Source organism: Patagioenas fasciata, chromosome W (genome assembly GCF_037038585.1).
Source record: "Patagioenas fasciata isolate bPatFas1 chromosome W, bPatFas1.hap1, whole genome shotgun sequence".
In the NCBI taxonomy this organism is placed as follows: domain Eukaryota; kingdom Metazoa; phylum Chordata; class Aves; order Columbiformes; family Columbidae; genus Patagioenas; species Patagioenas fasciata.
In genome coordinates, this window is record NC_092559.1 from 370,029 (window position 1) to 397,794 (window position 27,766).

Consider the following 27,766-nt stretch of genomic DNA (forward strand, 5'->3'; position numbering starts at 1 on the left):
CCCGGAAGCACGCGCCGAGCGCAGCCGCGCGGAGCAGCACGGCCGGCACGGCGCACGCGGCGCGGTGCAGCATGGTACGGCGCGGTTGGGCACGGTGCAGCGTGGTACGGCACGGCTGGGCACGGTGCAGCACGGTGCAGGACGGCTGGGCACGGTGTGTCACGGCGCGGTGCACGATGCCGCGCTCGAGGCGCGGCCGTTGCCCGTCGCGCGCCTCGGCCGTTGCCCGTCGCGCGCCTCGGCCGTTGCCCTTCGCGCGCCTCGGCCGTTGCCCTTCGCGCGCCTCGGCCGTTGCCCGTCGCGCGCCTCGGCCGTTGCCCGTCGCGCGCCTCGGCCGTTGCCCGTCGCGCGCCTCGGCCGTTGCCCGTCGCGCGCCTCGGCCGTTGCCCGTCGCGCGCCTCGGCCGTTGCCCGTCGCGCGCCTCGGCCGTTGCCCGTCGCGCGCCTCGGCCGTTGCCCGTCGCGCGCCTCGGCCGTTGCCCGTCGCGCGCCTCGGCCGTTGCCCGTCGCGCGCCTCGGCCGTTGCCCGTCGCGCGCCTCGCGCCCTACCCTGAGGCAGCCCCGCCGTGTTTGTGCCGGGGCGGCCCCTGGCCCTTCGGAACGGGAGGGTTTTTCCTCGGCGTGAGGGAAGCGGTGAGGGTTTTGTTTTACCCATTTTGACACGGGAAAGTCGAGTGTCGGAGGCCCGAGGGCAGCCGGCCCTGAGGGGCCAGATGCGGAGCAGCTCTCCTGGGAAATGGAGGCGGGCGGGAGATGAACTGGGCAGAGATGGTACAACACTGGGGCGAGGGTCTCTCTTTGAGGAGAAACAGCCTGAGGGGCCGGGTGCCCTTTGTGTCTGAGCGAGGGAGAGGAGGTGCGGCTGAGGGAGAATTTCCTCAGGACAGGTGTCCCCATGCCTGCTGTCCAGCACTGCTAAGGGAGAGAGCAGTGTGGCCATCATCTGAGGGGAATTCTTATTTCTCTGGAGTTTCAACTTGCTCAAAGTGGACTGAAAGTGCCTTAGAAAGTAGTTTTGCTAACATTTTTAATTGTGGATCAAGCATTCAAATGTGGCTTGTGGTGTTTTTCCGTGTGACTGACTGCAAGCTTGCCTTCGTGGTGATCCAGTTGCAGCAGCACAGCACTGAGACACGCTGACAAGCATTGCTCTTCGGTGGAGCTCTTGTCTCATGGGTTGCAGTGCACTAGTCAGAACAGGCTTACACCTGCTTGGAGATACACATCGGCCTGCAGAGCAGACAGCGTAGTACGTCCGCTGACTTCTCTGGGGTCCAGCAGCTCTGAAAAACAAGCCGTTTAGTTAGACTTAACTTGAAGAAATTGCACTCAGTCGTTTCCCCTGCCTCATTAACCAATGGTTTATTTCTCCTAGTTTAGGTGGAAAACCAATCTGCACGGCAAAAGAGATACAGGTAAGGCAGTGAATTTGACTTCTTGGTGATACATAGTTACCCACAGCTGCCCATGGCTTACCTGCTCTAACAGGCACCTTTCACCCGCTTCAGACTGTGGTCTGTGCTTGTTGGGTGTCTTCCCACAATGTCAAACAGTAAATTAACTGAGGTTGAGTATGGTTTTAAATCCTGGTCTCTCATTTCTTTGGGAGTTATATTGACTACTAGGCTATTATATGAAATGTAAATATCCCTGCAGCTATTGCTCAGTGAGGGGGGTTGCAGGTGCTATATTTGTTGCTGAACATACCAGTTTCCTATCTGGGTTTAGATAACCCTGGGAGCAAGAAGTACTTAGGACTGTAGTATCTCATAACCAGTTTTAGCTGTGCTTTCAGCAAAATTATCTGGAAAAAACCTGATACAAAATTTTCTTTTCAGCCTTTTCTAGATCCCTTGATCTCAGAGCAGTTTGTGCAATTCGTTCAAGTTTTTCCTGTCTTAGACTCAACTTCCTGGGTAGCAGAAGTGGGAGTATGTTCTTAGTTCAGGATTCACTTATTTGCCTTTGAGGAATGTGAATTGTTAGGAGAATTTTTATGTAGTGATTATTAAAAGTTCACTATCCGCCTTTGGTTTCCTCAGCCTTCTTGTTAGGGGTTGCAGTTTTTCTCATGTTCAGCAACACTTTTGTGTGCTTAACTTTATCAAGTAAGAAACTCCCAACATGCCTAGCAAAGCAGTTAAGCACACTTGAGCATGTCTTTTAAATAACAACCTGGTGCTTTACTCTGAAAAGCTAATGCCAACACTTCCTCTGTCCAGGCCATGAGGAAGTGCCCGTGGACTTCTATGGAAGTAGGATGTGCCCTCTCATCACTGCCAACTCGCTTGCTCTGCCTGAGGTTTTCCCAGGAAGAGCCATCTGCTGCGTGTAATGAAATAGTCTCTCTTAAAAGTCAAACCGTTCTGTGATCAGTCTCGCTATGCTAAGGTCACACTAGCAAAACAACGCTGAAGCTTTCAGCTAGCTACTCAGCTCTGAAACAACATGCATAAATTAAATGGCTTTTGTCTTGTTACACAGAGTCACACCGGAGACCTGACCCGCTTCTAGAACTTCAAAAAAGACCACTCATGGGTAAGTGCACATTTATGATTTGGGAGGTCAAAATGTTTATACTTTAAAAATTGCTTGTCTACTTTTTTCTCATATGTGCAGATAGAACGCATGTCATATAAGATGAATAAACGAAGAAGAGCAAGTTACTTCATTCTTAAGGCACTACATGAATATAGGGATTTATACTGTTGTTGGACAGGAAATATGATTTGTTATTTGCTTCTGCTAAAGTATAGTAATTTTTGCTTGTTTTGATAGATTATTTTTGTAAACATATTGCATTTAGAATTCTGCTAAATGTCTCTGAAATTACACTCTGGTACTATTTCCACTGAGTTTTAGCAAGACAAACAAAATTGCAAAAATTGTATGAAAGCAAGCTTCGTTCTCTAAAGAACGTGTAAGTGATACTAGGTATCCTGAAATATGCATTTTATTCTTTCTAGATGTATATTGTGTGGCCTAATAGTCAGTAGGTAAAAATTTCCTTCATTCCTGAGAAAGATCTGGTCACTTGGTAGCAGGTAGGTGATTATTAGGCTGCATGAATTGCTCATGCTGACAGTGTCAGATGCTTGAGAAATGTTAAAAATAGATTAAGACAGATCGGTGTTAAGAGTTGTGCTGTGATTGGTTATTTTAATTACCCTACATTAAGGTCTTTGTTAGAGATATGCAGAGCCGGTCATTTATTCCTTTTACATTTAGCCAACAAGTTATAGCTATGGTGTTTTCTTTATGCTGTGGTGCTGCTTACAGTGAGTAGTACACTAATGTAAAAGTTGTCAAACAACCTCGGGTGTTGAAGTTGAAGAAACACGATATATCGCAGTATATTTGGCAAAGACATGTTTTCCAGATATCTGCTTTTTGAACTTCACTTTTTCTTTTTAATCCAAACCTTGTTAATACAATAGGTATGTGATAATTAGTTTAGATAATATAGTATTTTCCTGGTTTGATTTCTGACATTACATACTCCTTGACAAGTATGCTGTTCTAAGTGTTTGATTTGATTGCAGTATCATGAAGGATTTGTATGAATAGAAGAATAATACAGTTATTGTTTGTGTTCCAGCATTAGGGATTCCAGGCAGAACTATTGTGAGGTACAGAAACAAGTAGAAAATGCAGTAATTGTGAATCCTTGTGCGCGTGGCTTCTCAGTACTCTTACCCTGTCGAATGTGAGACTGTAGTAAGAGAACTGCTATATAAATACTTACTATAGCTGTTGTGAGTAGAGTTCACAAAGTTATAATTGAATTATAGAATTCTAGTTTCTGTTGTCTTGGAGATGTAAACTTTTACAAGGTAACAACGTTTAAGAATGTAGGCATGATCACAACACTTTTGGAAGTTGTTCTTATGGCTGTCTGGCACAATCACTTTGGAATGCTTGTATAGATTAGGAGTGGAGGAAAGCAGATCAGAAGTTTCATGTGGAATTTGGTTCCATCAGTACTGGTGGATGCGTGGAAAAAAAAGATGCACAGAAACATGACAGTGTTGATGAAACTTTTAAAGGAAAACTTTTGATAAAAGTTTTCTGTTAAAGGAAAAGTTTAAAAAGAGAACATGAAAATAAGCATTTAAATATGGTGAAACATGCGTGGCAACCTTTTTGCAAAAGAAACTCTGTTTGTTTCCAGTTGTAAATATATATATATTGTATGTATTGCCATACAGGAAATATAATACCTCATCCAGGAAATCTGAATTGGTGTGTAATTTCTGTGTTTATTGCATAACATGTTTTGGTTTGTTTTGGAAGAAGAAAATGCTAAACTTAAGGAATTTGCTACCAAAAAAAATCAATCTGTATTGAGGTGAAAAAATGTGTATTTTCCCAAAGGCAAAGCAGTTGCCAGTCTGGGCACGGAGAGTGGGTGCAGTTATGGCTGTTGATTTCTTAGAGGGACATTGCAGCTATACAAACGGTATGCAAACTCTTTGCAAGAAAGTTAAGACATATTTGAGAAGTATTTCCAGGGAGAACGGAAAGGAAATTAACGTCAGCCTTGGAACATAGCTGCATTTACACAGGTCAATAAGATTTCACGACCGACTGGATGGCAGGGTGTGTATTACACATGTGGTCTGTAGTTGGATGTTCTGGAAAGGATCTGTAAGGTTATGTGAGCAATTATGTCTGCGATGTCTTTGCATCTCTGCAAACCAGGAGTCAGAGTCATAAAAACACAAGCTCTGTTAGCAGTAATGTTTCATCTTAAGATACATCTGCTACTGCAAGTTATTTGCTATGCCAGCTATTGCAGTAAATGTTATTCTTTCAGTTCTCATATGCATACACTAGGAATCGCTATGACTTTCTGTCTGGTATGTTGCTTTTCATGCCTAATCTTTAGCAGTACAGCCATATTTACTGAGAAAAATGCATATGAAGTCCTGTTCCTTGAGCACTCTAGAAATCAATAATCACATGTACAAGCCTCTGGGGCCAGCACGTCATCCCAAACTTTCCTGTTTATGTCTAGACTGAAGCTCCTTTGCATTCCTCAGTGCTTGGTCGTGCAGAGCAGAGTGGCCAGGCTGCGGCAGACTCGGTGACACCACGTGTTTGCTGTCTGTGCCAGAGAGGGGAAGAGAAGAGCGTGTGTGCAACACTCGTTCTGAGCCCATGCAGTGTGAGGCAGGGACACGGGTACAGACCCAGGCGGGGGGAGGTTCTGCCTAGTTCCACCTTTTAGGCACTGCCTATTTAGAGTCTTCTTGAGATCATCTGATTAGTGGAGATTCCATTCTGCCTTTTTGTTGTTTCCGTTCTGCTTTTGCTACTTTCTCTCCCTTTAATCAACATAATATTTAAAACATCCTTCTGTCCATACCAGTTAGCTATTGGATCTGCATGGTATATGGCCATTTCTGTTCATCATAAGGAAAGGTTTTGTGGTTTTTAGTGTTTTGGTTTGGAAATTTTTCATGTTTATCTTAATTTAAGTCTAATTATAATTATATCCACCGTTTTCCTTTGTGATTAAGCCCCCTGCTAATAAAACATCTCTAAAGGGCTGTATGAAAATGTATGTAGTATGCCCAGGCACATGGAGAAGGAGCTATTGGTAAATATAAAGTTTAGTAGGATAGTCTAGGAGATAATAATTGTTTTTCAAAAAGGCGAATCTGGATCCCAAAGTTTGGTTTATGGGGTGGAGGTGATAGTAGGAGACTGCTGGCATTTGGGGAGTTTGTTGTCTCAGACGAGTATCTCTCTTCTCAACAAGATCAGCCTGATGGAGAAGTGCTGGAAGAATAGGTGAGCAGACTGTATTGTACATGCATCCACATCCTCCTCATGTATACATAGGAGAAAGGTTGTGCTTTCTCTATTTAGGTTTGTGTGTAGAAGTTCAATGAAAGTTAATCCTGGACCAGTGAAGCAGATTTGGTGTGCCCCCACAAGTGTGGACAATGGCACATAGGTTATTGAAGACATGGTCTGTGAGATGTAGGGCTATTACAAACACACGTTATTTAGGTACCTATCAAATTTTCTTGTGCTTTTAGGTATTGCAGACCCAGTGTCAACTTGGTATAAAGAGACCAAAATATTACTTGATGAAAGGATATTTCTTGATATGAAACATGAGAGGATTATCAGTTTAATTCCTCCCACGTGTTTAGTTAAGATAACCCTCTGTGTGGGCAAACGCAGGTTCTTCTTTCCCACTCCTTTGCGCTGGTGTGGGTGTAAAGCAGGGTGTTTGCAGAGCATGTATGGCCGTCCAGGGGTATTTATGCACTGATGCAGAGCTTTTAACCTACCTAGACAATGCTGTGGTTGTCAAAGCGTGTTTAGATAGCTGAACCATACTGCAGTATTATAGGAGGTGTAGACATAGATCAGGTGCCCATTGTGCCAGGCGGGATGTGAATACAGAGCGGCCCCTGACCCAAAAGGCTGGTCTGGGGATGATAAGGAGAGAGACAGCACATGAGTGTAGGCTAACAGGTCCTGTGAAAGGGGGCGAGAAGCAAGTGCATCTGAAAGATAGGAATAAATCCTGCTGAACAAGGCTGTGGGCTGAGGACAATTGTACAGAGAACAGAGATTACATGATGAATAGATAGCAAAGAAAAGAAAAAAACTGCAGAGACATAGTGAAGGGAATTTTTCCACTGACTGCAGAGCAAGTGAACCCCGCAGAAAGACACAAATTCCCTCCTGGACTTGTAAAATGCATAAGCTTTCTATAGAAATAACTTCTGTGAATATAAAATTGCTTAAAAAGGGAGGTTTCGTAGACTTTTAGCAGGTAGCATCATTGATTTCCAGAGCAAGACTTGAGACAAGCAGCTGGAACACCATTATGCACTGAAGTGTTCTCTTGTCTTCTCTTCACCAAATGTTCAAACCCCAGTTTATTAGTATTCGAACTTATTTCAGGTTACTAGTCAATAGCTGATGGTAAATTATCATGATCTCACATTCATCTTTCCTCTGTGCATTTCATTATGCATGTCTCTTGAGGAGCTGGGAGGATATTATGCTAATAGTTCTCTTTCCAATTTCTGTCTAAATTCAATAATTGAAATTATGTTTTTTATATAATATCTTCTATTTTCTCCCCAGATTTAAACAAAATAATGTCATTGTCCTGGGTGGAAAACTGGCATTTATTGCCGTTTTCCATGTGGAAAATTATTTTGCTTGGATTTCCGTTGTTGGATCTGACAAAATGCACAGCAATCTAATCTGATTTTCTTATCGAGAAATCTGACAGCTCTTTTCCCCTGGATGTCAAAATGCAGCTGAACTAAAAGAATGGTAACCGTATAGTACAATTGCTTTAGTAAGGAGTATTCATTAGTCAATTTGCATTAAAAAATGTTGCTTAAGCTCTTTTCAGCTGGGAAAATTACCATACTTTTAAAATAACTTGTACCCTCCAAAAAAGAGGAAAGAGGCATCTGGTCTTCTGAAAAGCAGAGATGAAAGCAGATTCGAAAGAATTCAACAGGGAACATTAGGCAAATGCATATTTAAGAGGCAATGAGTGAAAGCTGGGAGATGATTCTATGGAAATGCAATAAAACGGATGAGGAAAAGATTAATCTCTACTGCTGCCTTTTTTTTTTTCCCTGTTAAATATTTATATTTCTTAGGGTTGAAATGGAAAGCAAAATGTGATCAGAGATCTGAAAGGATTCAGATAATGGGATCGCGTGCTTTTTTTTCTCCAGGCTCTTGCTGCACACATGGTCGATATTGTAGTTCAAAGGCCTGCATGAAGCAAGTGTAGATTGTTGGCCCAGGGCCAGTTGACAGGTGTCCACATTGTTTAAACCACTCCAGTATGCACTAAGTGTCCTCCTCTTGTCATCTGCAGCAGGGGAGCCTGCATTATGAGGGGTTTTGAGCTAGACTCGAAGGCAGTGGTCCGAGGAAGCCTGCACACAGTCTCTGGTCCGGTACCTCCTGTGTGAATAATCTGAAACCTTCTGTGTGTCAGCAATGCCACACAGAGCAGTGCGCCTTTCCCCCTTTTAGATTCGTGCTGCGAAGCATCTCTCGCCAAGCCACTGCCACCAGGCTGGCTTGCAGTACTGTAAAACTATTTTGTTGTCTTCTGGCAACTTCCCGAATACAGTATACCTTTGCGTCACATCAGGCTTGCTCTTCAAACCAGCCTTTCCTGTTGGCCTACAGTTCCATGTGTGCTGGACCTTTGCCAGTTTACTCTAAGACTAAATTGATAAAACATGTCGCCTCTCAACTGCCTTTTCATTATGTCCTCCCTCTGCCCTTCTTCTCGTATCACAAACACTGAACCCCCGTCTCGTTTTCCTCTCCCGAGACCCTGTGCTGACCAGGGTTGCCTCTTGGGAGCTGCTGAAGCTCCATGGCCACAGGTCCAAGCAGCGAGGCTGACCGTGTGTACTCAGTGGGCACATGCATGCATGTATATAATGCACATTCATGTTGTATGTTGGGAGAGGGTGCTGGTCTTGTTCCCCTGTCAGCTGTTGTTCCTCTGCACTTCTTTTTGTGCAGGAAGTCAAATGTTTGTCACACAACCTAGCATTGTCCCTTTTAGTATCCACTTGGTTAACCACCTTCTCTGCCTGCTTTTCACCTCCCAGGTAGCTTCGTGGAAAAAGTGTTGGTGGCACGGTTTGCCTGAAGGAAATGAGAGCACATCCAGCTGCTTTGTGCTCTTTATGGGAGAGGCAGATTCCACGCAAGCCCCTTGCTGTTTAGCCATTAAGCTCTAATCTAGCTCACACATATTTTCTTAGTAACTGACTTTGATCATTATCTGCAGCGGGCTGTGACATGAAGCTGGGTGCTGACAGGTCCAATAACTGCTCTGCTTGTGGCCCCGCGGAGAGCAGATGGAGCGCTACACAGTGCTTGAAAGGGCATCGCGGAAGGTTGCTCTGCTAGGGTGCTGGTGATCTTGCAGTCAGGAGAGAGATGTTAGCTGAAAAAGGCCACAATGGAAGAAGCAGAGAGAAGGAATAGGAGAATGACTAGAGGTGTCCTTAAATTGCTTCATCAGACTAGCAGGATGGCAAGGAGGTTTTCCCTGCCATTCTTCATGTCATACCAGTTCGGTGAATAAAAATAGATGACTATTTTTCAGAGCTTTTAGTCTAGCATCCTTCCTGAGATCAAATTTAGTTGAAATTCAGTTCTGCTACACTACTTTCACTGATGAGCGGATCCCTGGATGGTACAAGAGTCCTGTTGTGATGAGCGTGGGTACCCTGTGGTGAAGATTGACCCAGAGTGCCTCTAGTAGCATACAAAAACATCTCAAGTATCAAAAATCCTAAGTTTTTTTTTACAAGAAGAGAGCGATGATTCCATATATCTTCGGATTCAGCTAATGGAAGCCTTTTGGTGTATTTCTCTTTGTTTTTATGTGAAACCATACCATTTTGCTAGTGCGCAGTCTCAATGTGAACAGGAAATTGAAACTAACCAGCCTCATTTCATTGTTCTCTCCCCACAGACATTACAAACAACAAGCCAAAGTACAATAGAATGGCTTTAGACAGAAATAGCCCTATAAAATCTAACCAGTTAAATTGTTCCAGGTATTTCTACAAACAGATTTTGGAATATGTCCCTATGATGCCAATTTAAGGAATAGTCTACTGTTGTGCTAATGTGGCTACCAAAATAGCAGATACTTGGTACCTGCAGAAGTCATGCACATGTGAAAATTTACATTGTCTGCAGATTAGTGCTTGCATTTAGAAATGTCGAAAGCGATATGTGCTAAAGCCTATATTTGTGTATGTGCAGGCATGCTTTTTTTTCCTAGCACATGTCACTCTGCACGGTTACGTGTTTGCATAGATAGCTGGGTTATAGGTACTGCTTTAATGTTTGATCTTGATTTTTAAATAATTATCTTTTTTGGTTTTTTTAATGCTTGCAACTGTGTGTCATTTGACCACCTTTTAGAAAATATGTATACCCATTTGAGGAGTAATTTTAAACTTGATATTTCTTTTATTTTCAGGTACACAGAGCAAGATCTGCACTTCATTAAACAGTACCAGGAAGCAGTTTGACAGCTAGAATGACCTGCGGTTCAGCTTTTGTTGAACTGGAATCAGAGACAAAAACTGAAACTTCCTCACAATTTGTTGTTGACCTAAATGACAATTGGAGACTTCAGGCTAAAATGAGCAGAATGAAAAACATTTTGCACAACACAAGAATTACCAGTATGAGAATGACCCAGTGTTAACTTCACCAGATTCTGACTCTTCAAGAATCAGTGGTTTACTGCTTGAGAAGCTCAGAAAAGCAGAAGTATTGTCCCCATTTGAGAAATCCCACAGACACTTGCCTAACACAGAAGACAACATGGATGTAAAACATATATTTAAAACCCAGGAAGATATTTCCTGCCTAAGGGATTTGTCAGAGAATGATGTAATTCACTTTAACAGTATGGTCAGCGTCACTGCTGGAAAAGCAGAGACGTGCTGCAGCAGACAGATGCATTCCTGCCCTACAAATGTAATCGCGTATCATACAGACAACTGTTCCCTTAACACGGAAGACGCTGTATCAGGTCAGTCTCTGGCAGATGTCCAGACATGCGAAAATCCTGGGCTCGGTAGACCTCTAACCATGAATGCCCGGTTCAGTGAGCAGGCAGATACTCCCGTAGTAAATCACAATTGTTTTGTAAAAGATGATTCTCAAAATTCTGCCACTATTGTGGAGATTTATGCAGAGAAAATTCCAAGTGTAAGTCACGACTTTTCTGACGATGTCCTAGAATATTTTGAATGTTCAGATGTGCTGACAATGCATGAAAATGAAATCTGGAAAAAGAAATTACAATTTTTATTGGAAAGTGATGATGAAGATGATTTAAAACTGAGTAAGGATTGTGATGGGTGTGCTTACTTCCTCAGTGCAATGCCTTGTCTGTCCCAAGTGTCAGATAACACTACGCCTATGGATGCCACCATTGGCTTCTGTGGTCATCACTCAAAATTCGAAGGAGTAAATGTAAGGAGAGACCCCTCTATGTACAGCCAGTCAACTTTGCAGACGGAGATGACTCTCGCTGTTGGACACCACCGAGATGAAAGCACCAGTTTGAAAGACAAAGAAAAGAACAAAGTGCCTGTTGCAGCTGCAGCCGTTGAAAATGACCATCCCAGAACTGAAGAAGGAAAGAGTGGCAGTGGCCACTCAGCTGCAGGTTTCTCAGCTGACAAGTCAAAGAACAAGGATAATGCATGTGCCAAGGCGGACTCCTCTGCTGGTGGCATAGGTGCTCCTTTGACAAATGAGGCTTCAGAGACAATGACAGACAACAGTACGGACAGGGACTTGCTTGGTGAAATCTCATTGCTGCAAGAGGAGGGGAAAGGAAATCTGCCGGAGGAAAACTCAGGGCATGCTGTCTGTACCTTAACAGAAAGTCTAAGAAGAAACCTTTTAAAGTTGTTAAACCCTAAAGAACTGTGCAGATATGTAAGTAACATAGGACAATCTTTTCAGCCTGCAGCAGAGGTTAGGGAATCCACTGCTCCGCTGCCCAGTCAGGAAGGTGTCATTTCAACACAAGTCCCCGAGGAGACAGAAAGCTTGCAAATGCAGGCTGGTTTGTGTCATGTGGAAGAGGCAGATAAAGACTGTCACTGGGAAAGGAAAAGGATTTGGGGCCTGTCTGAGCACAATCAGATGCCAGATGAAAACATCTCACCCAGGGTAAGTAAAGTGTTTATAATTTGATAGAAGGAGCTGCTCTACTGGTTTTAATGCATTTTATTCCTGTTTGTCACAAAATAATGTACAATTTAAATTACTTCGAAAGATACTATTCATGTACTTCTGAATGACAGCTACGGCTGGGAAGGAAATCTAGTTTTGAAAAAGGCCCAAATAAACCATAAGCTGTTCTAATTATAGAGTGAGATTGATAATAGTAAGAGGCACTAATGGGTCTCTGGACAGCTGGATAGGGAAATCCGATATGTAGGCTGTTGCATAGGTCTTATCAAAGTAATGTTTCTTTCAACCCAGAAAGTTTCTCAAATACCTTTTGTGAGCAGAGAATGTTTAGCTATAGGTTCTTCTCAGTTTATACTCAAAGAACAAAATTGTCATCCACTTATGGTGCTGAAAATTTAAACCAGATCAACATGGGTTTGCTCTGAATTTATAACAAGCAAAGGAATTTAATGCAGAGAGCTCATGTTAGAGAGGTGAACTGAGCTTTGCTTTTTAAAAATGAAACAATGAAAGAGTCAGATATTCCAGTTGAAATGTAAAAAACAGTTAAAAAACCCGAAGTGGTACTCTCCATGTACTTGTATATTTTATGCTATTGGCAGGAAATCAACTAAGGAAGTCAGTATAATTGTACAGACTGATACGATGCTCCACGAGTTTTCATAAGTGCGAGAATTGCATAGTAAAGACTCAAGATATATATATATATATGAGTATTAAACCACGAATAATCTTATTATCACTGACTTTATTGATTTGAAAGTGCATAGTTAATTGCACAGAAAAAAATCATTTGTGACAAACACAAGCTTTTTCCAGTTCTGCATACTTTTCTTCATCTGTATTATTTAAGCAAAAAGTCTCCCAGTTCTGGGTAGCAGACTGACTTTAATCTCACTACTGGGATGTCTTGAGCAGTCAAAAATTACTGGATTCTTCTACCTGAAAAACATCCGTAGGTTGTTTTGATCATCCATAAAATTCCAGTCACATTTTAACACCACATGATGTTCTTATGATGGGGAATACCTCCCTCTTGAAATGAGCCTACTGAGGATTTCTTGGTGGTATGTCTGACCATGGTTTGCTAGAGGCATTGTTTCATTTTTTGCCAAGTGCGCTACAATAATTTAAATCCCTGAATGCTCTTAGCAAAGAGCAGCTGTAAGGTTACTGTAAGTGCTGTGGGCAAAGTTCAGATTAGCTAATTAAACTCTTGCTACCTGCAGTCAGTATGTATTTCTTCTGTTTGTGTGTCCTTGCCCAAAACTTCACATTAGATAAAAATTAAGTGGGAAGGAAGTATTGGTATACACAAAAGGGCTAGAGGTTAGCACAGACCAAGTCATTGGTTTTAAAAACACATGAATGAAGGTGAAATTTAGGTATAGGTTCAAAATTATGTGGTCTTGAAAGTGAGCCAAACAAAAGCATCCCATCTGGAAATGACTCTTTATAGCACAAGGCAAATGTGAACAGCTTCTCACTGCTCCTGTATAGTAAGCCAGAGACTCCTCGGCAATCTGCTTGTGTGACCTAAGAAAAGCAAGGAAGAATCCACCTCCTGTTGCTGCACACAGGCTTATGTAGAAGTTACTGTGGTATCAGCTGGAGCCCAGCATGGGAGACAGCTCTGCCAGGAGCAAGGTGAGGGGCTTGTAGCAGAAATCACAGCTGACCGCTTTTGAAGAGCATTGGATTTTCCCCCTCCATGTGGTAGTCATGTCTCCTGAGAGGTCCATAGCAGCCGCAGAACTAGAGCACTAATTGTGCAGGGATTTACACTCCCCTTAGTGCCAAGCTGCTCTGCCTGCAACAACCTTGGCAGTGTGTCTTGTGCAGCAACTGCTGTTCTGGGTGACTTCTGCCGCTAGACGGTCATGGTGTGAGGCTCCTGACTCCTCCCGTGACCTCCTGGTCTAGCCCCAGGTGAAGTTCTTAATTTGTCTAATGCTTCAAAGCAGCTTAATTAATAATAGGTTCTAGAAAAAACTGTGCCAACTGTATGATGTAGCATACTGTACAGAGAGCCAGGAGGCTTCACGTTTGCAGTGTGTCATTCAGGAGCCGGTCTCTGTTCGGTGTTTAGCCAGCAGTCCCAGCACGGGGTGCTGGTGTCACTCCTGAGTTACAAAGCCCAGGTCTGTGGCCTGCTAAATGCCAGTGGTATTGGTGAGGTCCTGCTGGAACTGGCAGATTCAGAGGGATTCCATGGCATAGGCAAAATACTTAACATTTACACTGATATCCCGGGAAGAACAGCATGTGGTGTTTGTGTATTTCTAAAGCTTTTATTTTTTTCTGCTGATTAGATCTCCTGTTCATCCTGGCATTATTTTGGGTTTGCTCATGTCAGAACAGCTGCTTCATGTAGAGGTTTGACCTTCCTGACATCAATTTATGTCAGTTCTAGATAATTTTAAATTTTATTGTACAGAAAGGAGAGAAGCAGAACTGGCACAGAACTTCCACGTAATCCGGTAATCTGGTTGTGCACAAAATATATTTTGTTTAGCATGTCGTACCTCTGCTTTGTTAGATTCCAGGGTAGCCAAAACTGCGTAGGCCAATGAAGCTGTTCATCTTTTGGGCTCCTGGCCCTGTTCTGTCTGCGAGGATGGGTTGAGATGGTAGCTGTGTGCTCTCGTGTGTGACATCCTAGCAGCCGCCACGTGCAACAGAGAACCGTGATGTAGAGTGTTCGGGACACTTGAAAGTTTGGAGCTCCCTGCTCTGCAGTTAGTAGAGAAATGCAGGTGCAAGTCATGGGCACTGCATTCCGTGCTGTCAGCAGGGACAGGGGGTGTGCTGGGACCAGCAGGCGGAAAGATGTGGGAAAAGGGTGGGAAGTGAGAGGGGAGGAAGGAGCTGTGTTACACAACAAAGGAAGAGCAAAAGGAAACCCTTAAGAAAGGGTGGCAGAACAGTTATGATGGGTAAACTCTGCCCATGAGGAGTTAGACTGAAACCCTCAAGTGGTTTCACATAGGCCACTGAACAGCTGTTGGGTGGAAACTGGTTTCATGGCTGGCTTTGAATACGAAATGGGTGAGGACTTCTCTTCCGAAACAGTAATGAGTAAGAATTACTGTCCACGCCCAACACATAATTTTCAATCAGCTTATAGTTGTCTCATTTTTAATTCAGATATAAATCTGGTCAGTTCTGATTTTCCATGAGATGTGTATTTTGGTGCTACTTGCCACCACTCACAGTTCTTTTTCTGGAATTTTGAAAAAACAGTGTTTAAATCTGGTTCCCTATATTTTTAAAATCTGGTTTCCTATATTTTGTCATGCAGCAGCAGGGTGATTTAGCTGCCTTTCTGTTCTTTGCTTTATCACAACCTGATGTATTGGGCTTTCCTTAGTGCTTTGTCATATTTTAAAGACTCCAACTTTATATTTTTATTTAGGAGATAATTATGATGTGCCTGGCAGTTTTGTTATCAAGAAATACTGCTAAGTAAAGATAGTGCCAGTATCAGTATTGGCTCTAGCTAACAACATAGAGTTTCTGCAGAGCAGAAGTATATTTTTTAAATTTTGCCTTAATTCCAAATCAAAGCACTTATACTGTTGTTTCTGTTTAATCTTCATTCTGTCAAAATATTTTGCCTGGAACTATATCATATATTCTTTGAATGTCTCTGAACATTGTTTTTGTGACATGTTGGACATAAAGAGATGAAATTGTAGCTCTGCTCGTGTATCATACCACAGCTTCCATTGACCTTATCAGTACTTGCTGTATTTCGTTTTTTCCCTCCGTTATCTGTATGCCTCGGTCAGCAGTGTAGTTTACCTGATCGCTTGTCCCTCGGCATGTATGTATTGTGTTCCCAGGTGCATTACTTTTTTCCAAATCTAATTGTGTTTTATTTCCTGCTCAGATTTATGTTTTTTTGAGTTGTCTATATGTGAGGTATGTGCCAATCACCTATTGAGATGCAGTAGCTCTTCTGGCACGGCTTGCTCAGGTGCTATGTTCCCATGTGTCATACACTGAAAACTCTCCTTAAGAATCAAGTACTTAATTAATGAAAGCCCCCAGGTGTGATATTAATTGTATTTTGTTCAGGGTTTTGAACTGCCCCGGTCTCCATAGTATCTGTTGTCATTTGGCCTCTCTGCAGATGGCCCGAACAGTGACTTGGTGGAGGTGATTACCTGAGCTTCCCTCTGAACACCACTTTCATACCAACAGCAGGTAGGGACTAACTGATCATGTGTCTGGCGTACGTAGCAAGAATTACACAGGTTTCAGTAAAAGCTGTGATTGAGGCTGCTGAGGTTGTATGGAATAGAAAAAGAAACTGCCTTACAGAGGTGTGAGGAGGAAGTGGAAGTGGCAGCAGGAGCGCTAAGCTCAGACCAGGCTCTCGGAACCAACAGAGAAGAGCAGGGAAAGTGAGCGTAGAGGCACGTCCAGGCTCACTCTCCCTTGGCTCCAGAGAAGGTGTGCACCTGGACTCCCAGACCGGAGACTGGCAGCTCCTGCAGGGCAGCCCTGAGCGGGGAGTGTGGCGGGGAGCCAGAGGGGCAGCCGTGGTGGGGCTCAGGGCTTCTAGTATGCACTGGCCAAGGAGGTTTGAAGGTAGTGTGGCAACTGCATGGTGCTTGAGGCGGGAACTGTAGTTAAAGTCATGGACAAAAATTTTCTGTATCTCTTCCTTCCCCATTGTCCACAGCATATACTCAGCTCTACATCCTACTCAAGCTGAACGGAGAACAGGGAGGGTGAAAGGAATTGCAGCTGAAGTGGGTGGCTTTTGCAGCAAAGGAAAGCAATATTTACTACAGCTGGCAGTGCTTTTACCATGGACTTGTGGAAACTAAGAACATAGTGTCTGAGCAGCCCCTGCCTCTACCTGTGCGCACAGCAGCTGGTGGGAAATCCTTCTTTAGGTGTCCTTCACTAAGTAACAACACTTGCTTCTTTTCAGAATGGCTTCTGAGTTATGTGTCTGCCAGCACTAGTTACACTTTCACAGCTCTGCTGTAACCCAGAGGACTCACCCATTATGTATCATCGTTAACGTCAGCCGTCCAGCACACCACTACACATTAACTGTGGATAGAACTGGGACTCAGAAGGGAGAAAAAAAACCAACAAAGCAGTTATGAAGTTGAGTTTGTGGCTGGATAAAAGCTAAAAAAAATGAAAAATGTGTACAAATATTGGTGTTTTTTAAACTCAGTCTGATGATTTTGAGCATTTCTTCATTTCTACTGGGAGTAGGTGCAAAGCTTCAGAAAACCACTAGAAAGATACGCGGTCAAATGTACAAACTAATCCATGTTGTGATATCCTCTTAATGGCTATTTGAAAGTAATTTTTTTGTCAAAGATTGACTGCTAAATTACTCTCTGCTTTTACAGACTGTTCTGGCACATGAATGGCTGACACGCCAGAGGCTGTGCTGCCATCCAGAGACCTGGACAGGCTGGAGAGTTGGGCAGGGAAAACTTTAATGAAATATAACAAGGGCAAAGTCTTGCATCTGGGCAGGAACAGCCCCAGGTTCCAGGATAAGGTGGGAAACAACCTGTTGGAGAGCAGTGTAGGGCAAAGGGACCTGGAGGTCCTGGGGACAGCAGGGTGACCATGAGCCAGCACTGGGCCCTTGTGGCCAGGAAGGCCAGTGGTACCTGGGGTGGGTTAGAAGGGGGTGGTCAGTAGGTCAAGAGAGGTTCTCCTGCCCCTCTGCTCTGCCCTGGGGAGACCACAGCTGGAATATTGTGTCCAGCTGTGGCCCCTCAGTTCCAGAAGGACAGGGAACTGCTGGAGAGAGTCCAGCGCAGCCACCAAGATGCTGAAGGGAGTGGAGCATCTCCCGTGTGAGGAAAGGCTGAGGGAGCTGGGGCTCTGGAGCTGGAGAAGAGGAGACTGAGGGGGGACTCATTCATGGGGATCAATATGGAAAGGGTGAGTGTCAGGAGGATGGAGCCAGGCTCTTCTCGGTGACAAACAGTGATAGGACAAGGGGCAGTGGGTACAAACTGGAAGACAAGAGGTTCCACTTAAATTTGAGAAGAAACTTCTCAGTGAGGGTGTCAGAGCCTGGCCCAGACTGCCCAAGGAGGTTGTGGAGTCTCCTTCTCTGCAGACATTCAAACCCGCCTGGACACCTTCCTGTGGAACCTCAGCTGGGTGTTCCTGCTCTGGTGGGGGGATTGCACTGAATGAGCTTTCCAGGTCTTTTCCAATCCCTGACGTTCTGGGATTCTGTGTAATGGTAACCAAAAGCATAATTTCTTTAGGAAACAATGTGTTTTCATCTAGTAAAAAATTGTAGGCTTTTTCATCTGTGATTTGCTATGGGTGAAACATGCTCACCACTTCCATGGAACTGATTTAATGCTGAAGAGGACTAGAGAAAATCCTGGAGAATGCAACTCTGACTGCTGACAAATATTTTAAATGAAATTACGTGCATTTCAAGCCAGGACTCTAGTTCAAGCCTGTGTCAAGCAGCAATTTTAATTTTTGATTACATTTCTCTTCTTCTTTGTAGGATCAAGGGGGTAATCTTAAAGTCTTTACCCAGAGTCGTGAGAGACTATGTATGGAGCCCGAAAAAGAAAAGGAAGGCATCTTCATGACTTGTGCGAGTGCAGGAGCCATCCATCCAGCTTTGGAAATGCTCTGTGCTGAAAAGACATTACAAAATAAAAGTGCAAATCTGTGGACCTATTCTCAACACCATGTTCCCTGTGATAAGAGAGAAGGTTGTCACCAACAGGTCTTCTGTGAGCAAGGAAATAATATTATTATTAATGGCAACAAATCAAAGAAAGACATTTCATCTTTTTCTTTATGGGATACAGATGCTGTTCCTGATAAACAAGAATGTTTATGTGCTGTTCTCTCCTCTGCAAAGCTATGTGATGAGCCAAGGGAGGGAGAGCACAGCTATATTTCTACCTTGCATGATAGCAATGACACAGATTTTCTCTGCCGTCCATCATGTGGTGAATCTCTGCTTGAAGCTGATCCCAAGTCAGTCCTGGAATCTGAAAGCCCTGAGTGCAAAGGAGATGCTGATATATCTGCAGTGCATGACAAGATGTGGAAACTTCTTCATGAAGATGACTCAGGGTATCAAATCCCATTTGAAAACCGGGGGATCACCAGTTTAGAAATTAGGCCACCAGATATCCAAGTCACAGAACTGAACCTTATACAGGAGACCTCTTCTGATCATCCTTTGCCAACAAATTTGATAGAAATGCAGGAATCTATTACACAACCAGCGAGCAGACCAAGAACAGAGAAGGAAGACTGCAGTGTTTGTAATATCCTACTTAAAACAGACGGAGCGTGTGATGGTGCATCCATAGGAAACATTTGTCTTACACAAGTGGTAGAAACAGATGGTGTATGTCTAGATTCTAGCACTGGAAATGAAACGGAAACACCATCCATTTGTGTTTCAGCAAATAGTATCATCTTAAATACAGGGGAGTACTTGGAGCAGAAGCCAAAGCAAGTGTTAACTGACGGTAATGGATCCATTCAAACGGCTGTTGCTCGGGAAGGAAAGCTTCCCATTAGGAATGCTTCCCAAACATGCAGTGCAGGTTCTCCTCAGAGGTTAAAAAATGCTCAGAGTGGTAATGTAGCATGTGACAAAGAAAACCCAGCTTACATGTCAGATAAGTCGCATGGGACAATCGGACAATTACTTCATACTGAGCACAACAAATCCTTGATAAATGAGTCTGGGACTGGTCAAGGGTGTCCCTTTAGAGACTGTTATCCAGCAAGGAAAGAACCAGCTGATTTCCCGGAAGAGAAAGACATTTTCCCCAATGAAAATATGAATCAGTTTACACATGAAGAACACTCTTCTGTTAACACCATATATAAAAGTTATGAAGAGAACTTACAAGAAAAAGGAAATTGCTCAGGCTTGAATGCACAGAATGACACTAATTCTGACAGCTGTCATCTTTCAAAAAGTACTGACTGTCAAGATTTTCAAGTTGTTTCTAATACACAGAAATATGGTTACATAACAGAATTGGCTCATGTAATGAAGACTCCTGAAACCGAACCATGTAACAATCTACCCCATAATACAGACCAACTGACAGAAATAGGGAAAGAAGTGGCATTCACTCCCCCCTCTGGGGATCCATTTTTACGAGATTTTTATGTGGAAGTGCCCAGACGTGAACCATGTAAAACAGGAGAAGAACAGAGAGAGATTTGCCAAGGTGATGAACAGAGGGCTGAAACTTCCTGTGACTCGGGAGTTAGTCATGTTTCGGAGAGGCAGACTGTGGTTTCCCCTCAGAATACATCAGAACAACGTGTAATTTTTGTGGACAGCACCTTCAAGTCTGATGAAGAGTTAGGAAAAGATTCTTCAAAAAATCACACCTACGCATCTGGAAGTGTAACATCAGTTAGTCCCCCACTGCCTGGAGAGGCTCCGAGTGAGTACCAGAGCATAGCAAACGAGGACGATGGAGATACCGGTAATCAGTTAGGTATCCATCAGCTGCCTGTGAGAGAAACAAGGCCATCCTTCACCCCTGTGAGGCAGGCAGAGGGCCTGCTTACCACTGGATCCGCAGTGGGCTGTCCTGGCGCCGGAGCTCAAGTGAAAACTGAACCCACACAAACTGCAGTCAGAGGAGATGAAAATTTGAGTACGCTGAAACCTTTCTGCAAAGCATTGCAGGATCAGTTCCATAGGGTACCTGAAGAAAACGAAAGGGAAGCAGTATTGTGTGCAAATAAGCAAGAGATTGACCATAAACCAGATGAAGCTGAAACAAAGTCTTCTTTGCACACTCCAGTTAGCTCCAAGGCTCAGAGAGCCTTGGATACAGTGAACATTGGCACTAAGCAGTCCTGTCCTGACGTGATCTCTTCCAGCAAGCTAACTGAAGTTTTTAATTCAATTAAGTCTCCTGAGTACGATAAAGATGAAATCATGACACCAGAGAGCATGGTGAGTGGCTTAGTTAATTTGCCCCCAGTTGATTCAGGGAACAACCAGTATTTCCAAGAGCAACCACCCTGCAGCAGAACTCAGCCATTCTCCTTGGCAGTGACCACGTGTGATCCATTCCCAGTCAATGTGGAAAGGCTGAGGAATCCAGAAGGGTCAAAATCCTACCAGACATTACCAACTGCTGCTGGGCCCGAGCCCATCAAATGTAAAGCAGGCACAGGGAACAGTGGGCATTCAGCTGCTGGAGCTAAGAAGAAATTGCCACCAGCAACAGTGTCAAAAAAGCCCCGACTGGAGGAGAGGGGAAATGTCAGTGAGGATCCTGGCAGTGTTAAAACGTCTGTGAAGAGTGAGGCAGGCATGATTCATAAAGAAGACAGAAAAGAGCAAAGGAAACTCATTTTGAAAAAGGATAGCAAAGGTAAGAGAAAACTGATTTCGTTTCTGTCATTTCCCATCGTTCTGGCTACAGGATGAAATTCAAATTCATTAAACACGTTGCAAGCCTCCTTGAGTCTAAATTGTGTCAGCTGGAGGTGTCCTGCCCTCGCTGATTTTAATTTACAGTTCTCTGAACTCAGTAACTAGTGCTGTGCCCGTGCCACAGAGCTGAAGCCTCCCTAAGATCCTTTTCCTAGCTGGCAAACACATTACAATTTTTTAAACCTATTTGAAATAATTACTTCTTCCTTTGTCTCTCTGGGTAACTTTTCAGGGTTGTATAGCGTGGTACTACATAACTACACACCATATAACAACTGCAAGCCCACTGCCTGCATGTTGTTAACGTTCTCACAAGGCTGTGTTCCCGGTTACGCTTCTGCACTGTGGCTTCCAAATGCAATTACCTTCTCTTGGTTACTAAATGGTTTTTATTACTAGGAAAATACTATTGTTGTTAGTAGTGTGCCACTGATAAACATCATGTTTTGTGGTCCTCTCTGATGATTGTGGCTGGTTCTGTGTTCCTGTGCACCGCTGTTGGTCATAAATGACACTGATGAAATTAGCATATTAAACTGACCTAGAAAACATAGAATTGCAGTGAGATTCAGGTTGCTTGTCAGAGTCCTGAGATGTTGCTGGCAGGTAAAGCAAAATGCAGACAGGAGTAGCAATAGTGTAACAGCTAGACAGATGAGATATTTGTGGTTTCTATGGATACTTTGCAAGGACTGAGGTCTTATTTTTACCTTTCAACATTACTTTTCATGTTCACATCATAAAATAATTTATTAGAGCAAGACTGAACAGTGACTAAAAGTAAGCTATACCACTATGAGTCTCTTCAGAGATTCTAATTACAGTGTGGCCTGGTGAGAGTTCTGCTTTTCCAAACACATTTTTAAAAGCCCCAAACTTTTCTGTGTTTGAAGATGTGGCCTCTGCCAGAGAACCACCTGCGTGGGAGGGGAGGCACCTTCCTCCACAGCAGGGCGAGCGAACCGCGGTTACCGAGAAACGCCTGAGCCTTTCCCATATACCTGAGGCCATGCTTGGAAAATAATTTAACATTCAGGCTTGCGGCAGACAAGACTGAATATTCTTAACCTGCTTCTGATGTGCTTCAGTCTGGACTGTGAGGCGAATGTTTGTTTGTGCTTTAGAGCATGGTGTGGAGTGCTGGGAAGGTTGGTATGGTTAGTCTGGTAAATACCCTGTCTCTTTTATGTTATTTTCAGCTGCAGGAGGGTTTACTTTGTGGTGAGGGCGGGGAATCTGGGGCCATGAGTTCTGTGTAGGGTTCTGTCACATACTGTCTGCATCGTTTTAGCCCTGATTCAGCAGGATTCTTGGGCCTAAGGACTTAAGTGACTACAAGTTAAGCATAGCAGTGAATTCCAGGTGCCTGACCCTTGGAGCTGGGTCCAGCATTCCTTCGCCATGAGGTGGGAGGGTTGGCCGGCCAGAGTGGGGTCCCCGAGGCAGGTGTGTCCTGCCAGCCCGTGCAGAAAGCAGCAGCTCAGAGTGAGCACAGCAGGGAGCAGCACGTCTTGCGTTTTACATCCCTTGCATCTAGCGGCTTGTCTCACTTCAGCGCAGGGATGTGTCACGAGGCCAAAACCTTTCCCTGCGTATATGTTGATTCCCTACGGCTGGAAAAGTAGGGAGATGGGAAATGAATCCTTTGAAACTGAAGAGGGAAGCAAAGGCTGCTGACGTTATTACATGGGAATATCTAAGCACTAGGTGCGGGTTCCTCCCTCCAGCTGTGTTTTCAAGGCAACCTCGCAGAGTCTCATCCTGCCTGTGTGTGTCAGGTATGTTCCAAGAGCACCTTGGAGACTGAGCTTCTCCTGGAACTTTAAGTCTCCTTCTCTGAAAGGCTGTGATCAGTTAAAAAATGTACTAGTTACAAGTATTCGGTTAAGATGAATTCTCATTCTTTAACCACATGGTATGCTCTACCTTTGTGGTGTTTTGTTTTACTGACAAGACCAGCTGGTCCTTCAGTCAGAGAGAATGTGTTTCGATAAAGAAATTATTTTATGTGGATGCTTTTTCAGGCAAGAACTTCCCTTGGGTCCTATTCCATAAATTCCAAATGTCTTTGCATTGAAAACCTTTTCATTGACTGCGTGGGTCACTGAATTAGTCTGTTAAAACCTCCATATTTTAAAGCCTTGGTTCTGCATCAAAATAAATGGCAATTATTTACCAGTGTTGTTAGATTCATATTCTTAACATCTCCAAATCATTCTGGGATTCCTTTAAAATGCCAAAACAATAGAATTGTCTTCTAATCCTAAATTGTGGCTCTTCTGTTTCAAGCTCCCAAGCTGCTGAAGAAAATCCAAGCAGATTTGTTCCCTGACTGCTCTGGAAACATTAAGCTATGCTGTCAGTTTGGTGACATTCATGGTGATTCCACCATTACATGGACTAAAGATTCCAAGTTACTGTCTTGCGTGCAGAGAAGGTGAGTGAATGTTTCTGAAGAACTGGTAGTTTCCAAGTAGCTTTTGGGGAAATACGCCGGTGATTCACTCTTGTACCTGTTAAAGGGATTAGTATGATAGGTGCAAAAAATCAACTTAAACAGGGACTTTTCAGTCAGGCGTGGCCCTGTTGGAGTGTGGTTTACTGCTGCCAGAGCCAGCCGGCGGCAGCCACTGCTGGAACTGCATTCACGTGGCACTGCACCCCAGTGGTAATGTCTGCTCTTGGCCCATCCATGAGGTTGCATACACAGACATCAGAGAGCTTGAAAAAACCAAAGGAACAGAAAGTAGAGTGACGAGTCGATACTGAGGAACAGCATACCGCATTTGGGGCTTTATATGGTCATACTTTATATATTTGGCCATGCTATTGGTAGGAATATTAGAATGCCTTTGATGTGATTTAATTATTTGAGCATTTGACTGAGGTACTTTCCTCTCAGAATGCAGAAGGATCATCTATTGTGAAACACATAATAGGCTGAATGCTTCTAAGTAGGGTGAAATAAAGTATTTTGTCTGTTTGCATCATATCTGAAGCAGTCTTTGTGGTGAGGGGTGGAAATTCCAGGGAAAGGAGGGAGAGATGTAATTGGGAAAGATCTTTTAAAAGTGTTCATGTGGAAAATGAACATATTCTGTTCCAGTGCCCAGGATGACTCTCCCGTCTCTTTGACAATAGCTAAAGCCAGTAACAAAGACCAGGGAATGTATTACTGCTGCTTGAATAATGTGTATGGAAAGGTGACTGCTGAGTTTAATCTGACTTCTGAAGGTAAATCCCAGTTTATAATTTTGATTAATAATAATGATAATGGCAGTTTTCATTCATTTTTTTGAGTAAAAAATCTGTTTCTTTGTTTCCTTGTAGTATTGGAACATCTCTCGAGTTTTCAGAATTGTGAAGGTATGTACGCGTATCTACTTGAATGTATGCTCTAACCTTTTGTTCATTTGGATTTCCAAATAGAACAAAGGATGGAAAAATACAACCAGACAGAGACTCTTTGATAGTTATCCCGTGGGAAACTGTGGGAATCCACCGAATCAGTATTGTGGTTTTCGTTAGCTGTCTTTCCCTTTTCGCACTCACCTCTTCTGTACCATGCAAGTTAAAATTCACCTCAATTTGTGGGAGTTCTGTAGGTGAAGTACCTTCAGGTAGGATGGAGTGGTTTGTGCGGGGCTATGGAGTACACGCCATGACAAATTCCTGGTCTGACGTGACCGTGTAACTTCTCGTTAGCTCGGTGCACCAGCACTGCCCAGCCGGTAGAGGGTGAAAGAGCAATGCATCCGTCTGGACGCAGGCACACGCAGAGCCCCTCTTTTGGCAGAAAAACTTGCCAGGGCTGTTTAAACACATGGTCTTTGCAAGTCACCTGCTATGTAACTTTACTCCAAGAGAAAGGCAGCACGAAGATTTGGATTGCTTTCCCTATACGTTAGCATGTGTTTAATCACACTCGGCATATGTCTTGCTGTGCCGCAGCAGCTAAAGATAGATAGTGCATTGCAAATTGGTTTAGCATTTTTGAACAGTCTGTACTGATTGAGTACTTCACTTAGGCAACTGGCTTTTCTTTCTTTTTCTAGTACAATAAAATGAAACATTTAGTTCCTTGTTCAAATAAAGAGAAGACTTTTCATGTATCAGCACTGTGTCACTTGTGATCAACAAAGCATTTTAGGTGGAGTTAAGGAACCTTCTAAGTCCAGCTCTGGATGAGCGCTGTTTCCTCTGTGCTCCAAAGAGAGTCACCGGTGCTCAGAACCTAAACCGGAGATGACCGTGAAGGGAGCTGAGCACTTCATTTGTTCGGAGCGTACACCTTTTGTGCTCTTATTTATCTTTTCCACTGATGTTCCTTGAAATGTTACGATTAGATCAACCTGAAGTGCAGTTAGGATATTTTTGTTTCTCTCAGTGCTTAACCTTAAACACTTTTTTATCTCTCTTTCTTTTTTTCTTTCCCATTTATATTCCAGTCACCATTTATAAGGGTGAAATCCGTAATCCTGCTGGATTGCAGCTGTAACAAATTTAGGCACACATTCTTATGCCACTGGTACCTTCAAAATCCACAGGTGGGGGGATAAGAGAAATATTGTTGTACCAATTTCTCCTGGATACAAAGATCACTAAAATTCGTGGGTTTGCTTCTCGATTGAAACTGGCATGGTCATTTAGAGAAATGTGGTTCTTGTTCAAGGTGACTTATGAAATCAAAATCATGTTATTTTTTCTACCTTTGCTAATGAACCTATTTTTAAGCTGGTGCTTACCAGGTTGAAAAGAAAGGCTTTAATATGGCAGCGTGCAGCACTGGAGCTGGTGTGAAGGTGGCGGGTACTGGGAAGGGCACGTTTCTGTCCTGGTCATGTTGGATAGGGACTGAGGCCCCTTTCAGCTGAGGGCCTCTACAAACACATGGCCACAATCTTTCCCTGAAAACACTCCAAGCTGGCAGCTAAAGCAGTCTGTGGTTATACCAGCAACTTCTGGCTTTTCCGAAGAGGCAGGCTCGCTTCAGAAGAACGTGTTCTGGGCACACACAGTGGGGCACAGCACTGTGTTCTGCTTTTAAATTCATATCTACATACACAGCTGCGCGTTAGCGTTATTACTGTGTTTGTAATCCCAAAAGAGCAGAGTTGGCAGGATCTCCTTATTCTCTCAGTGCCTCTTTAGTCCTCAGCCAGCTTGACTGACTTCACATTCATTTGAAGCTCCAGTTTAAAACCACCCTAATAGTTTTAAAAACAGCTTTTGTGATTTCCACCTCTGTTTTTTGTTTGCTACGCTCTGTATTCTCTCCTTACGGACCCGAACTGCCACCGTTCTCCAGGCAGCTTTAGATGGCAGAGGCAACAGACTATGTTTAGAGGAGCAGGATCCCAGCCCCATAGGAACACAAGTTAGGCCACGTATTCTGTTTCTGTTGAGCATCATCTTTAATACTCTGTGGAGAGATGCATTTGTTCTCCCATGTTCACCCCTTTCCCTGTGACTGCAGAAGGATGTTGAGCAGAACAAAGTGGTGTTTTGTTTCAGGTGCGGAAGAGATTGAGTTCATGCAGCTCATGTTCAGAGAAGATTTAATCGGTGACAGCTATTTTGGTGGGAACCTGCATGGCACAATAGCTACAGAAGAGCTTCACTTTGGTGAAGGCATGCACCGGAGGGCCTTCCGCAGCAGAGTGCTGCGAGGCCTCGTGCCGATGTTCCTTCCTGGCCATGCCTGCGTGCTCAAAGTGCACAATGCCATCACCTACGGGACCAGGAGCAGGGATGATCTAGTGCAAAAGAACTACAGACTAGCACTGCAGGTGAGCTTCCCTGTCCTTTATAAGCGAGAATTGTGTGGAAAAGCTGTCTTGCAAACGTTCAAACAGATGGTCTGTTAAATGTTTTGAGGATTATTCCATAGGCGTATCTGTTTGTAATACAGGAATGCTATGTCCAGACTACTGCAAGAGAGTATGCGAAGATGTACGCAGCTGAAGCTGAACACTTGGAAGGCTTTGGGGAAGTACCAGAGTGAGTATATATATACATATATATATACACATACACATATATATATATATGTATGTGTAGATACGTCATCCTGGCCCCAGCTGCCCACTGATAGCTAGAAATAATTACTGAAGAAGGAGAGAGAGGAGTCCTGAGAACAGTGTTATAGCTGGAGTCACGACCTAAATAATACTGAGTATCAAGGTGGTGAGAGATTCCATTCCCATTAGAGAAGGGTGATAAGGAGTGAAGACAAAGGCATGATTTTTATATAAATTTAGATGAATTAATTCGTGTTTGTAAAGTAACACCACTGGGTGATACTCTGGTATCATCTAGTAACAGCAGTGGGGGATAACTCAGCTTTCCAACTTTCTGTTAGAAATGAAATATTGAGAGAAGTCATGGGCATTCTGAAGCTGGTATGGAGTCACTCCTTACACAAGTTTTCTCTGTAAAGAGAGGCTTAACCCAGAAAATCCAACTCTGATTCCAGGTTTTCCCCAAGGCTGGTTTATTTAATTTCAGAAGTTTTCCATTTCCTGAATATGTTTGTCAGACCAGTAGCTCAGTCCAGGTTCAC

At 43.6% G+C, this 27,766-nt stretch overlaps 1 protein-coding gene across 7 annotated transcripts in view; it reads left to right on the forward strand.

Annotated features, from left to right (window-relative positions):
• The first annotated feature begins 5 nt into the window (after positions 1–5).
• Positions 6–27,766, forward strand: part of LOC136114521 (alpha-protein kinase 2-like) — a 60,117-nt gene continuing 32,356 nt past the window's right edge. For 2 of the 7 annotated variants that reach the window (XR_011736298.1, XM_071801661.1), the window contains exons 1-8: positions 2,271–2,537; positions 10,015–11,729; positions 18,271–21,142; positions 23,494–23,641; positions 24,311–24,438; positions 24,535–24,570; positions 26,719–26,993; positions 27,116–27,204. Coding sequence is in view for 6 of the 7 variants with exons in the window: in XM_071801661.1 (XP_071657762.1) it covers positions 10,365–11,729; positions 18,271–21,142; positions 23,494–23,641; positions 24,311–24,438; positions 24,535–24,570; positions 26,719–26,993; positions 27,116–27,204 (4,913 nt within the window). In the remaining variant the exon portion in view is untranslated. Of the gene's footprint in view, positions 75–132; positions 155–564; positions 633–1,379; positions 1,415–2,270; positions 2,538–10,014; positions 11,730–18,270; positions 21,143–23,493; positions 23,642–24,310; positions 24,439–24,534; positions 24,571–26,718; positions 26,994–27,115; positions 27,205–27,766 lie in introns of those variants that run through there. The other 5 variants (XM_071801658.1, XM_071801659.1, XM_065859884.2 and 2 more) reach the window with 5 other exon arrangements.